General features: G+C 35.8%; 1 protein-coding gene across 2 annotated transcripts in view; it reads left to right on the forward strand.

Annotated features, from left to right (window-relative positions):
* LMLN (leishmanolysin like peptidase) overlaps positions 1 to 15,438 on the forward strand; it is a 76,405-nt gene that overhangs the window by 26,094 nt on the left and 34,873 nt on the right. For both annotated transcript variants that reach the window (XM_063113303.1, XM_063113304.1), the window contains exons 8-9: positions 1,877 to 1,971; positions 6,354 to 6,471. In XM_063113303.1, the coding sequence (XP_062969373.1) occupies positions 1,877 to 1,971; positions 6,354 to 6,471 (213 nt within the window). The remainder of the gene's footprint in view (positions 1 to 1,876; positions 1,972 to 6,353; positions 6,472 to 15,438) is intronic.

Raw genomic sequence — 15,438 nt, forward strand, 5'->3', positions numbered from 1 at the left:
GCCACAGTTAAGTAAGGAAAAAAAGTTTTCAAAGAAATTGATTAATAAGGTGATCATTTATGATTTTTAGCTATTTGGATATAAGCTATAGCATATTCTCAATTTATAAAACATAAAGAAGTAGTTACAAAGTACTTTGTTTTTGGTATTAGATTAGGAAAGAAAGCAAGAAAGGAAATCTCACTTCACTAATGAACTAGATATCAAATGACAGTAATTTTTTTGTGTCCCTTTCCTCACCTTATTTGGGAGGGAAGAGATAGAGAATGGGAATTCCCCCCCCCAACCCCTGGTGGCTGGCTTGTCAGGATCTGAACCTATGACCTTAGTGTTACAAGGCTGTGCTCTAACCAACTGAGCAACCAGCCAGCCCAGGAATGGGAATTTGAATATCTTTATATGAAGTATTCATTATCTCAGTAAAATTTAAGTCTTAAAAATACCATTTTAAAAATTTGATTATAATCATAAAAATTTATTGTAAAAAATGTCTGGAAAATGGGTGATTTTACGCTACCATCAAAAGAACCACAGCTAACATTTTGATATATACGTTTCCAGTCTTTTTTTTTTTTTGATGGCTGCTACAGGGATTGAACCTGGGACCTTGGTGTTATCAGTCTTTTTTTCTTACATTTATATACAAACACACATATATTTCCAGTCTGTCTTTGTGTGTACACATACACACACACGACACGTATACTTAAATCAGACTTTGAATTTTTATGAGTGCTCTTAGGAGCACAGTTGACCCCCCACCCCCCTGCTCTACATGGTATTGCTAGTGGTTTTCAGTAGTAGCATTCCCTGGATGCAATTGTAGAGTTTAATAAATTCAGGCAAAGAAGGCAATTGTAAACACAGCCAATGAATGTCTTTAATCGTTACTCTTGGTGTCTTTGCTTTCCTCGCTTACGAATTAAGATAACTTTTTCATGGAAGGTTTTTTTCTCCCTTAAAATTCTGAGATTTGTGAATAAAGGATACCAAAAGAGCTATGAAAGTACATGGCTATGGCAGATCCCTGGGCTGCTGCTGCTTCTCATATCCATGGAAATCCTTGTAGAGTACCTTCTCAAAATTAGAGAAGGATTTGTTAGCTAATTAATGATTTCTTTCTTTTCTTTATTTTCTCCTTTTTCTTTTGACAGCTGGCTGGTACAGGGATTGAATTCTGGTCCTTGGTGTTATCAGCACCATTCTCTAAGCAACTGAGCCAGCCCTAACTAATGATTTTTTTTTTTTTTTTTTTTTTTAAAGATGACTGGTAAGGGGATCTTAACCCTTGACTTGGTATTGTCAGCACCACGCTCTCCCAAGTGAGCCACATGTACATCTTTACAGTAATTTTTAATTAAATTAACCTGTTTTATTTTAAGCAATTGTCAGTCTTGGCCATGCAATTCAGTGTACTATTTGCATCTTTCAACTGTTGTCTAGCATTCAGAAATGATACCTGATACATTTTCAAACAAGGAAAAAGGAGAAAATTATTTTAAAAAGCAGACAGGAATTAAAAAACTCAAGATCTCTTTAGCATGTGGTTTGTAAACTCTAATAGTGCCTGGAAGTATTATCATAGCACAGTAATTTACGTTTATAGTATTTATACTGAACATAATTTTAAAATATATACTGCATTTTGAAAAAATTTCTATTAAGAATGTTTATCTCAAGTAATTAGAATTTAAAATTTATAAATATGGAACACTTAATTGTTCAATTCTAATGTATGTGATTTTCTTGCAGAAGTACTGGTATAGTACTTTTATGTACTAGTATCAGTGCTCTCTTTTGATAGCAAGCAAGTTATGGTGTCTGTAATCAGACTTGATATTTTTCACTTTAAGATATTATGAACTTTTTCTTACAGGGTTTCTCTGCTGGGCTGTTTGCATTCTACCATGATAAAGATGGAAATCCTCTAACTTCAAGGTTTGCAGATGGTCTTCCACCTTTTAATTATAGGTATTTGTTATTTTTGTTCTTGTTCTTTTCTTTTAGGAGTGTACTAAGACTAGAATATGAGAATCATAGCATGTTAGATGCCATAAATGATAGTATCTTTATGGCTAGCCTAATTGTATATATTAAAGCAAAAGCAGACATAAAATGTCATTTAGCTTCATCCCTTCGTTTTATGGAGGAAGAAATTGAGTTGCAGAAAGTTTAACTGATTTGTCCACAGAGCCGGGATTCCTCTTGCAACACAGAACTCTTTTCCACTACATTATAACTTGTATTACTTTACAGTATAGTCAGGCCATGGAATAATGTGAGTTGGTTATATTTTGCTTTTTTAATACTTATTACTTGTACATGGTGGCATTTACTGTTAACTGAAATTTTATTCAGCACAGCAGATTAGCAGTGATCTACAGATCAGGGCCTAAAATAAGTAATACTACGAAATACTAAAAAAATTTATCAGGAATTTTATAGAGAGTATCAGTCACAGAACTGTAACCATTTGCGTGCATTTATATAAAAAATAAATCTCTGATGAGCACATGTCCGTAAAAAGACTTGTACAAGAATATTCATGGCAGCTTTGTTATTAATAGCCAGAAAATGTAAACCACCCAAAGGTCTGTAAATAGTAGAATGGATAAATAAATTGTGATATATTCATATAATTGAAAACTACATAGCACTAAAAAAGAACACACTATTGCTACATGCAGTAATATGGATGAATTTCACAGATACAATGAAGAACAATAGAAGTCAGATAGTCATTTGTATAGAGTTCAAAAACTGGCATTGGTAAAAGATGAGTAGTTTTACTTTAGGGAGCAAGCTTTTAAATGCTGTAAAGATTGAGTATAGATTGGGAAGGTGCACAAGGAAACCTTTTAGGGATGCTAACACTGTTTCCTATCTTTATCAGAGTATATGGGTGTAGGATAAAAAATTAATTCTTACACTTATGATTTTTTTACAGTATGTATACTTTACTTCAATTAGAAAGATCTCTATTAAGATAATATATATTAAATAAATTTTTTTAGAGTACATGTAAAGAAACAAAATTCTGATGTTTTTCCTCCTAGATTGTGTTTGTTTGTTTAAAAGTGTGGGGGAAGTCTTCCTAAGAATTGTGGTCTTTATGGAAAACATAAATGTTGTGATAGGCATCATTTACGTTATAATATAAGTAAGGAAGAGAGAGATACCCTCACATAAAAACCATGTTTCTTTCTTGCATTGAGGATATTCCTCAAAAGCATGAAATATTCCAGTATGAATGGAGATAATAGAGTAATAAATTCAGTTGTTAGACATGGAAAGAATTGGATTTGGCTCTAACCCATCTATTTGGAGAAAGTGTTAATCTTGAAGTATGAAGGGTGATGAGGGTATTAGAGTAATTAATAAGGTAAAAATTGTTTGTTTTCTAGCTGGCTTTATCCACTATTTATGTTTAAATATTGCCTTGCCAAGGAAAAAGATAAAAGAAATTAACAATAACCTAAGGCATGGGTAGATGAACAGATGTATGATACAACAAATATAACAAAATGTTAATTGTAGAATCTAGGTGATGGGTATTGGGTATAAGGGTGTTCACTATTTAGTTTTTTCAAGTTTTATATGTTTGAAATTTTCATAAAATGATGTTGAAAAAAAGTAGCCTTTTTGTATTCTGTTTTATTGGTGAGCATCAGAGATGCATAGGGACAATGGTACAAATAATCTAGGAAAAAAGCCAGAAAAGAAAAGATTTACATAATAGGTAAAAATCAAAATTAATGTTCATAATTTTCTATAATAAATAAATATATTACTTTTGTAGTAGTGCTTTTATTTATGGATAGATTTCTCATAGTGGGATCGGTGATTTTTTTTTCTATGTGCTCAACTTTATTAGCTTCACATAAGAGTGAGAACATGTGGTATTTATCTTTCTGTGCCTTATTTATTTCACTTAACATAATGATGTAGGCTAATCTATGTTGCCACAAGTAACAGTATTTCATTCTTTTTTATGGTTGAGTAGTATTCCATTGTGTATATATACCATAGACCACATTTTCTTTATTCATTCATTTGTTGATGGACATTTAGGTTGATTCCATATCTTGGCTAATGTGAATGATGCTACAGTAAACGTGGGGGTGCACATATCTCTTCAGTATACTAATTTTCTTTCCTTTGAATAAATATACCCAGTAGTGGGATTACTGGATCACATGGTAGTTCTACATTAGTTTTTTGAGGAAATTCCATACTATTTTCCTTAATGGCTGTACTAATTGATATTACCACCAACAACATATAAAGTTCCTTTTTCTCTGCCTTGACGGCATTTGTTATTTTCTGTCTTTATGATAATAGCCATTCTAAGATGATGAGATGATATCTTATTGAGGTTTTGATTTGCATTTCCTTGATGATTAGTGATGTTGAGCGTTTTTTCATGTACCTATTAGCCATTTGTATGTCTTCTTTTGAGAAATGTCTATTCAGTTTATTTGCTTATTTTTTAAGCAGATTATTTGCTTTTTTCACTACTGAGTTGTTTCATGTCCTTGTATGTTATGGATATTAGGATTGCTAATTTAAAATCTATGTATACTATGGCTGGTCAGTTAGCTCAGTTGGTTAGAGTGCAATGTTATATAACATCAAGATTGAGGGTTTGTATCCCATTACTGTCCAGCCACCATTAATAAACAAATAAATAAATCTGTGTACACTACACATTTTAATAAAAGCTGCCATATTAGATTTTTTAAAAAAGCATGGCAGAGCACATTCCCCCCAGAAATATATGAATGCTTTTGTTACTACCTTACCAGTACTGGATATTGAAGTTCTTTTTGGGAGGCCAGTCCGATAGATAAAAGATGGTATCTCATTATTGTATTTCCAAGACTATCAGAGAAGTTTTACCCATTTGCATTTTCTCTTTTTACACTGCCTATTTATTTTCTTTGTCCAGTCTTTTAGGTTAGTTTTACTTTTCTAATCACTTTGTATGAGTTCTTTATAAATTATGGGATATTAATCATGTTTCATGTTTGTTGCAGATGTTTCTCCTAATTAGTTGTTTATCATTTTACTTTGTTTATTACATTTTTGCAATACAGAAAAGTTTTAAATTTTTATATTATAAAATTCTTCTATTTTTTCCTTTATTGCTTAAGGTTTCTGCCCTCCAAAGATTACTAAAATATTCTCCTAAGTTTCTTCTAGTAAATTATTATTTGATTGTTTTTACATTTGTAGTTTTAATCCATTTGGAATTTATTTTTGATTCATATTTTTTGGGGTACTTTTGTAGGGTGCATATATGTTTATAATTGTTATGTCTTTTTGATGGATTTACTCTTTTATCATTATAAAATTTCCTTCTTTGTCTCTAGTAATAATTTTTGTCTTAAAGTCTGTTCGGTCTGATATTAGTATAGCCACTCTAGCTCTCTTTTGAGTACTGTTTGCATAGATTAACTTTTTAAACCTTTCCTTTCCACCTTCCACCTATTTCTGTCCTTGAGTCTAAACTTTGTCTCTAGTATAAGTATAGTTGGATCATGCTTTTTAATCCATTTTGCCAGTCAGCCCTGTTTTGCCCCTTCCAGGGGCTATCAGGTGGCTGATTTTCATCGTCATTGTGTGAGCTGTTGGTTTTCAGGGCTGCCATGAAGCTGGAGAGAGGGCATGGAGAAACATCACAAAGCTTGCTGTTATTACTGAGATTCATTCATTTTTGGTGAATAAATGCTTCCCAGATTGCTGCAAACCTGTGGTTAATTTCCAGAGTTCTGAAAAAGTTGATTTGGCCAATTTGGGTAATTTACTCATTGCTTTCATGGAGAAAAGAATTTTCAGAAATCCTAACTCTGACATTTTTGCTGACATCTTTCTGGAATATATTTTTGTATATGGCATGAAATAAGGATTTACTTATTTTTTTCCCAGATGGATAATCTGTTTCACAGCACAGTTATTAAGTAAATTCTACTTTCCCACTAAATTAATATGGCATATTTTTTAAGTTTCTTAATAGGCTTGGATATGGCTTGGACTTGCTTTTGTTTTATCTAATAGATTTGTCAAAAGGAAGTAATTTATTGTCATGTTGGTCAATTGTTAGCTATGTTAACTTGAGCAAGTTATTTCAAATCCCTAAGCTTCTCTCTTTTTATCTACAAAATAGAGATGATAATTTCATAATATTGTTAAAAAGACTAAATTAGAAAATGCTTATCAGGTACCTTGCATAGACTCGGTACATAGTAAGTTCTCAAATATTTTAATTTCATATTGATATTCATAAATACTTTTACATTTAGTGTGGTGATCAATTTGTAAAAATGACTGTTTTTTAAATTCTGTAATTGCAGTCTTGGATTATATCAATGGAGTGATAAAGTAGTTCGAAAAGTGGAGAGATTATGGGATGTTCGGGATAATAAGATAGTTCGTCACACTGTGTATCTCCTGGTAACACCTCATGTTGTTGTAAGTATTACTGAACTTCTTCGTGTCTCATGAGCCATCTGCTCTTTCCCTTCATTATGATCTTTTCTTTACTAATCATTATTGTTTAAGAACTTATGATTAAGTTTCAGAACCTATAGTAGAAAAAGTAATATAAAGGTAGTATAATAAAGCTACAAGCCAAGAGAAATCTGAGAAAATGGAAACTGCAGTGACCCTCATGACCCCCATCCTATCCACTGCTTTAAACCAGTGCCTTTTCTATTGTGATACCTCTTAGGATCATTGGTAGTATTTCCATAATTGTTGCTCATTTCATTTGAGGTCTTTATGAGTCAAAGTTCTCCAGAGAAATCAAACCAACAGTTGTACATATATGTATACAGAGAGAGAGAGATTTCTTTTAAGGAATTGGCTCCCATGACTATGGAGGTTTGGCAAGTACAAATTTGATGGGATAGGCCAGGAGGCTGGAGACTCAGGAAAGAGTTGCAATTAATTCCAAAGGCAGAATTACTTCTTGCTTCAGGGAGGTGAGCTTTTATTCTGTTCAAGGTTTCAACTGATGGATGAGGCTCACCCACATTATGGAGGTAATTTGCTTTAACTCAGAGTCCACCGATTTTAATGTTAATCTCATCCAAACAAACACCTTCACAGAAACATCCAGAATAATGTTTGACCAAATATCTGGGCACTGTGGCCCAGGCAAGTTGACAATTTACCCCCTTATTTAATGACAGAAAGCTGTTCTCCCTTTGCCCTTCCTTGGCTACTCACAGCTCGCTGTGTTTTGAACTTTTGCACTGCTCTTGGGCTATTTCCCATCTCTGGAAGTCTCTAGCTGAAGGACAGACAAAACCCAATAAGCAAAGTTGTATTCTACTAAACAACTATTGTTTCCTACAAAGATTACATCCATCATTAATATCCTTTAATTTAATTAATTAATATCCAAGTACAGTATGTAAGGAATTCAACTCAATAGCAAGAAAACAAAAAACCCAATTAAAAAATGGGCAAGTCACCACCTGCAGTACAGCAGCCCTCACCAGGGACCTTCCACACTGCTGCACCAGTGAGACCAGCTGCTCTCAGGACCCCCACCCAAGCTGCCTCACTAGCCAGCTTGGCTTTGAATAGGACCCCTGCCGCACCTGTCTGCAGTGAGGTGGTCATAGCCAGGGACTATCCATGCCACCTCATCAGCCAGACCTGCTGTGTACTGGACCCCTGTCCAAGCCACCTCACCAGCTGGCCCTGCTGTGTGGAGGACACCCACCATAGTTGCATGTAGTGTGGCTGCTGCTACCATAGCCATCACACCAGCCAGATAGACTGGGTGCAGAACCTCCACCCAGGCTACCGCATCAGCCAAACTGGCAGTGGGTATAACACCCTGCTGATGCTGAAGCAGTAGCCAGCCTAGTTGGGTACAGGACTCCAGCAGCTATCACCTGCACCGTTGCTTCTGCCACAGCCACCACTGGCAGTCATATATGCCACTATCAAAGCCACTGCACCACTGATACTGGCTGAGGGCAGGACCCACCACTGTCAACACGCATTGACACAAGAAGGGTCACAAACGGAGACACCAGAAAGAGGTAAGCTAGCACCAGTCTACACCCCAGTGAAACAATTCACAGGGAATTTCACCCCGTGTTCAGTGAGCACAACTGCCTTCACCCAGGGAGAGTCACACATGCAAAAACCTGGAGAATACAGAAACCTAGGATAGCAAAATAGTGTACAGAAGAAGATTACCAGCCACCACCAACCCAGCCCCCAACCAAGGAAAGCAAGAAGCCAGGAGAAGCCTTGTCCTATAGGAACAAGGAAAGAGAAACCTTGCCTAGGGTCACTCATTAAAGCTGAGGAGATCCAGTATACCCCAATGCACCCAATCATGGTCACGAGATAGCCAGGGAGCCAGCAAGTCCACCTAGACTGAAGGCTCACTCACCCTAGCCAAAGAGTTAAAAGGAACACACTTGGCCCGTGATCTCAAAAGCTAGCCCACATCATCAACATCCCAACTATCCTCAACAAGAAATTACTAAGGACCCCAGTGACTACACCACAGAGGCATTCACATGCAACTCCAATGTTGAATATGGCAGAAGTACCCACACAGAGACTATGCTACTGAGTTCATCCAGAACCAATACTAATACACCTGACTCAACAATCAATATTAAAACACATCTACAGGAGGAGATCTCTCTCCTCAAAGCCCACTTCAGAGTAATGGAAGAAGCAACTGCTCAACTGGGTGACTCGAAATCAACACAGAGAGACTAGAAATATGAAAAAATAAGGGAATATGACACCACCAAAGAAATACTATAATTCTCAAGTAACAGACCCCATAGAGCAAGACATTCTTGAAATGTCTGCAAAGCAATTTCAAGTAACAATCTTAAACTCAGTGAGTTAAAGAAAGACTTAGACAACACAATGAAACAAGAAAAACAATCCAGGACTTGAAGGTTGAAATTTACAAAGAGATTAATTCCATAAAAAGAATGTAGCAGAATTCCTGGAACTGAAACACTCAGTGAAATAAAAACTACAATTGAGAGTGTAAGCAGCAGACTAGAGCAACTAGAGGAAAGAATTTCTGATCTTGCAGATGGTCTTTTTGAAATAACCCAAGCAGACAAAAAAAAGAAAAAAAATTTTTTTAAATGAAGAGAATATGAGAGCTCGCAGACCACCTTAAACACACAAACATTCAATTCATGGGTATTCTGGAGGGGGAAGAGAAGGGGAAAGACATTGAAAACATATCCAATAAAATAATAGCAGGAAACTTCCCAGGTATTGGTAGAGATATGGACTTCCAGATCCAAGAGGCCCAAAGGTCCCCAAACAGATTCAGCCCAAAAAGGTTCTCTCTGAGACACATTGTAGTCAAACTGTCAAAAGTCAAAGACAGAGAGAATCCTGAAACAGTAAGAGAAAAGAGTCAAGTCACCTATAAGGGAAGCCTCATCAGACTAACAGCAGACTTCTCAACCGAAACTCTACCACCCCAAAGAGACTGGAATGATATATTCAAAGTACTAAAAGAAAAAACTGCCAACCAAGAATACTTTAACCAGCAAGGCTGTCCTTCAGAAATGAAGGGCAAATGGTGTATTTCCCAGACAAACGCAAGCTGCGGGAGTTCACCATCATATGACCAGCTCTACGAGAAATTCTTAAGGAAGTCTTGCACCTGGAACACAGAAAAATGATAATCACCACCATGAATACACTAGAAAGACCACTGGTAGAGCAGATATACAAACAAGAAGGAGAAAGAAACTATACCATACCACCTCAAAAAAACAATAAAAACTGAAGACAAACAATAATAAGAGAAAGAAAGGAACAAAAGGTATTTAAATCAACCACAGGAAAAGCGGTAAGTAACAGGAGTAAGACAGTACCTCTCAGTAACAACCCTAAATGTAAATGTATTAAATTTCCCACTCAAAAGACACAGACTGATTGGATTAAAAAGCTAGACCCAAGTATATGCTGTCTTCAACAGACTCATCTCACTGGTAAAGATGCACACAGACTAATAGTGAAGGGATGGAAAAAGATATACCACACAAATGGGAACCAAAAATGAGCAAGAGTAGCTATTCTTATGTTGGATAAAATAAACTTTAAACCAAAAATCATAAAAAGAGACAAGGCGATTATATAATGATAAAAGGATCTATTCAGCAAGAAAGCATAACAATCGTAAATACATGCACCCAACACCAGAGCACCCAGTATATAAAGCAAACACTATTAGATTTTAAGAAAGAGACCCCAATGTGATAATAGTTGGGGACCTGAACACACCTCTCAGCATTGGACCGATCATCTAGGCAATGAATCAACAGAAAAACACAGTATTTAAATTACACCTTAGACCAACTGGACTTGGCAGACAGTTACAGAAAATTTCATCCAATAACTACAGAATATACATTATTTTCATCAGCACATGGAACATTCTCCAGGATAAACCATATGTTAGGTCACAAATCAATTCTCAACATATTTTTTAAAAATTTAAATCATTTCAAGTGTCTTTTCAGATACAATAGATTAAAACTAGAAATCAGTAACAAATGAAACTCTGGAACTATACAAACACATGGAAATTAAACAACATGCTCCTGAATGACCCATAGGTCCTAGAAGAAATTAACCAGGAAATCAAAACATTTTTGGACACTAATGAAAATAAAGATACATCATACCAAAACCTGTGGGATACAGCAAAACCAGTACTAAGAGGGAAGTTTATTGCCATAAATGCTTACATCAAAAGAATAGAAAGTTTTGGGCTGGCCCATGGCTCACTTGGAAGAGTGTGGTGCTGATAACACCAAAGCCACAGGTTCAGAACCCTATATAGGGATGGCCAGTTAGCTCACTTGGGAGAGTGTGGTGCTGACAACACCAAGTCAAGGGTTAAGATCCCCTTACCAGTCATCTCTTTAAAAAAAAAAGCAATAGAAAGTTTTCAAATAAACAATCTAGAAAAACAAGAACAATCTAACCCCCAAATTAGTAAACGAAAAGAAATAATTAAGATCAGAGCAGAACTAAATGAAATAGAGACCCCCCCAAAAAATACAAAAGATCAATGAGACAAAAAGTGGGTTTTTTGAGAGCGTAAACAAAATAGACAAACCATTAGCAAGGCTAACTAAAAGAGAAGAGAGAAGACCCAAATAACCAAAATCATAAATGAAAGAGGAGACATTACAACTGATACTACAGAAATACAAAGAATCATTAAAGACTGCTACAAATAACTATGTGCCATCAAATTTGAAATCCTGGAGGAAATGAATAAACTTCTTGACACATGCAAATTACCAAGACTGAACCAAGAAGACATAGAAAACCTGAACAGACAGACCAATAACAAGCAATGAGTTTGAAGCAGTAATCAGCAGTCTCCCAACAAAGAAAAGCCCAGGACCAGATGGCTTTACTGCTGAATTCCACCAACCCCTTAAAGAGGAATTAATATCAGTTCTCTTCAAGCTATTCCAAAAAACTGAAACAGAATCCATTCTCCCAAACTTATTCTATGAGGCCAGAATCACCCTGATTCCAAAGCCAAAGACACAACAAATAAAGAAAACTACAGGCCAATATCATTGATGAATATAGACATAAAAATCCTCAACAAAATACTAGCAATCAGAATGCAGCAACACATCAAAAAAATTATACACCGTGATCAAGTGAGATTCATCCCAGAGATGCAAGGATGGTTCAACATACACAAGTCAATAAATGTGATACACTACATCAACCGAATCAAGGACAAAAACCATATCATTATCTCTATAAATGCAGAAAAAGCATCTAATAGAATTCAGCATCCCTTTATGATAAAGACTCTTAGCAAATTAGGTATCGGAGGAAAATATCTTGACACAATAAAAGCCATATATGACAAACCTGCTGCCAGTATCATCCTGAATGGGGAAAAGCTGAAAGCTTTTCCCTTAAGGACAGGAACAAGACAAGGATCCACTGTCACCACTCCTATTTAACATAGTGTTGGAAGTACTAGCCACAGCAATCAGGCAAGAGAAGGAAATAAAGGTCATCCAGATTGGAAAGGATGAAGTCAAACTGTCCCTGTTTGCAGATGACATGATCCTATAAATAGAAAAACCTATACTGTACCTAAAAACTCTTAGAGCAGATAAATGATTTCAGTAAAGTTGCAGGATACAAAATCAACACCCAAAAGTCAATGGCATTTTTATACTCCAATAACAAATGAGCAGAAAAAGGAATCAAGAAAGCAAGCCCATTTACAGTAGTCACCAAAAAAATAAAATACCTAAGAATCAATTTAACCAAGGAGGCGAAAGATCTACTACAATGAGAACTACTAAAAGAAATTAAAGAGGACACAAAAAGGTGGAAAGACATACCATGCTCTTGGATTGGAAGAATTAACATTGTGAAAATGTCCATACTACCCAAAGCAATCTACAGGTTAAAGCAATCACTATCAAAATACCAATGACATTCTTCACAAAAACAGAAAAAACAATCCTAACATTCATATGGAACAACAAAAGACCCTGAACAGCCAAAGCAATTCTGGGCAAAGAAATAAAGCCAGAGGCATAACACTTCCTTACTTCAAACTATCCTACAAAAGCTATAGTAACCAAAAAGCATATACTGGCATAAGAACAGACACTCAGACTAATGGAACAGAATAGAGAACCCAGAAATCAACCCACATTCTTATAACCAACTGATATTTGACAAAGACAACAAGATCATACATTGGTGAAAAGACTGCCTTTTCAGTGAATGGTGCTGGGAAAACTGGACATCCATGTGCAAAAGAATGAAACTGAACATGTACCTCTCACCATCTACCAAAATCAACTCAAAATGGATTAAAGACTTAAATATAAGACCTGAAACTATAGAACTCCTAAAGGAAAACATAGAGGAAACACTTCAGGAAGTAGGACTGGCAAAGATTTTATGAATATGACACCAAAAGCACAGGCACAGAAGAAAAAAAACAAATGGGATTATATCAAACTAAATAGCATCTGCACAGCAAAAGAAACAATTAACAGAGCAAAAAGACAACCTACAGAATGGGAGAAAATATTTGCAAACTATGCATCTGACAAGGGATTAATATCCAGAATATATAAAGAACTGAAACAACTCAACAGTAAGAAAACAAGTAACCAGATTTAAACATGGGCAAAGTAGCTGAATAGACATCTCTCATATGAAGATATACAAATGGCCAACAGACACATGAAAAAATGTTCATCATTCAACATCAGGGAAATGCAAATCAAAACCACACTGAGATATCATCTCACCCCAGTTAGACTGGCTATTATCAAAATGACAGAGAATGACAAATGCTGGTGAGGTAGTAGAGAAAGGGGAACACTCCTACACTGTTGTGGGACTGTAAAGCCATTATGGAAAACAGTATGAAGTTTCCTCAGACAACTACAGATAAAATTGCCATATGACCCAGCAATCTCATTGTTGGGTATACACCCAAAGGAATGGAAATCATCATGTTGAAGGAATACCTGCACTCCCATGTTTACTGTAGCTCTATTTACAATAGAGGAGAGTTGGAATCAACCAGAAAATCCATTGACAGATGACTGGATAAGGAAAATATGGTATATACACTCAATGGAATACTACTCTGCCATAAAAAAGAATGAAATTCTGCCATTTGCAGCAACATGGCTGAATTTGGAGAAAATTACATTAAGTGAAATTAGCCGGACACAGAAAGAGAAATACCACACATCCTCACTCATAAGTAGGAGCTAAAATAAATAAACAATCACAATAACATATTAAACTTTCAAAAAAAAAAAAAAAGAACTGGTTATTAGAGGTGGGAAGGGGGTGGTGAGAAACTAAAGGGTCACAAAGATTGATTATGTTTTGTAAACATGAGTGTACTAATTATCCTGGTTTGGTCACCACATATTGTACATATATATTGATATTCGATTCTGTACCCCACAAATATATATAATCAATAAAAATAAACTTTTTTAAAAACTATAAAAAAAAGGTGGGGGTGGCAAGGGACTCAAATAGACATTTCTCAAAAGAGGACAGACATATAAATGGCCAACAGATACATTTTAAAAATGCTCAACATTGCTAATCATTAGGGAAATGCAGGTTAAAACCACAATGAGATATGCCTGTCAGAATAGCTATTATAAAAAAGGTGAAAGGTAAATGTTGGCAAGGATGTGGAGAAAAGGGAATCCTGGTACACTTTTGGCAGGAATGTAAATTAGTACAGCCATTATGGAAATCTGTATGGAGTTTCCTCAAAGTACTAAAAATGGAATTACCATATGATCAGCAAACCCACTTCTTGGTATTTACCCAAAGATTTGAAATCAGTTTGTCAAAAAGAAGCCTGCATTCCCATGTTCATTACAGCACTATTAACAATAGCCAAGATATGGAATCAACCTAAGTGTCCATCATCAGATGAGTGGATAAAGAAAGCGTGGTATATATACACAATGGAATACTATGCAGCCTTATAAAATAGGAAAATTCTGTCACTTGTGGCAACATGAATGGGATTGGAAAACATGTTTTTTTTTGTTTTTTGTTTTTTTTTTTTTTTTAAAAGATGACCGGTAAGGGGATCTTAACCCTTCACTTGGTGTTGTCAGCACCACGCTCAGTCAGTGAGCGAACCGGCCATCCGTATATGGGATCCGAACCCGGGGCCTTGGTGTTATCAGCACCGCACTCTCCCGAGTGAGCCACGGGCCGGCCCAAATGCTTCCATGACTTAGGGCTTTTTTTTTTTTTTTTTTTGTCTTTTTTGTGACCGGTACTCAGCCAGTGAGTGCACCGGCCATTCCTATATAGGATCCGAACCCGCGGCGGGAGCGTCGCTGCGCTGCGCTCCCAGCGCCGCACTCTCCAGAGTGCTCCACGGGCTCGGCCCTTTGGAAAACATGTTGAGTGAAATAAGCCAGGCACAGAAAGACAAATATCACATGTGTGATCTAAAACAATCAGACTCATAAACTGAAGGTAGAATAGTGCTTACATCAGCTGGGAGTTTGGGAGAATGGGGCGTTGATGGTCAGAGGATACAAAATCTCAGACAGAAGGAATAAGGTTTTGGGGGGATCTGTTACACAGCATGGTGAATATAGTTAATAATAGTGTATTTTACATTTCAGAATTTCTGAGACTAAATATCAAATGTTCTCACCACAAAAAATAAGTAAAAATAAGAAAATGGATATATTAATTAGTTCAGTTATTTCACATTGTGTTCATAAATCATAACATCACTTTGTACCCCATAAATATATACAATTATAAATTGACAACAATAAAAATTGTTTTAAATTGTTTACACAAGAGTTATAAGTGGTGATCATACTAGTTTACAACTTTTTAAAAATACAAGTG

Source organism: Cynocephalus volans, chromosome 1 (assembly GCF_027409185.1).
Source record: "Cynocephalus volans isolate mCynVol1 chromosome 1, mCynVol1.pri, whole genome shotgun sequence".
Classification (NCBI taxonomy): Eukaryota; Metazoa; Chordata; class Mammalia; order Dermoptera; family Cynocephalidae; genus Cynocephalus; species Cynocephalus volans.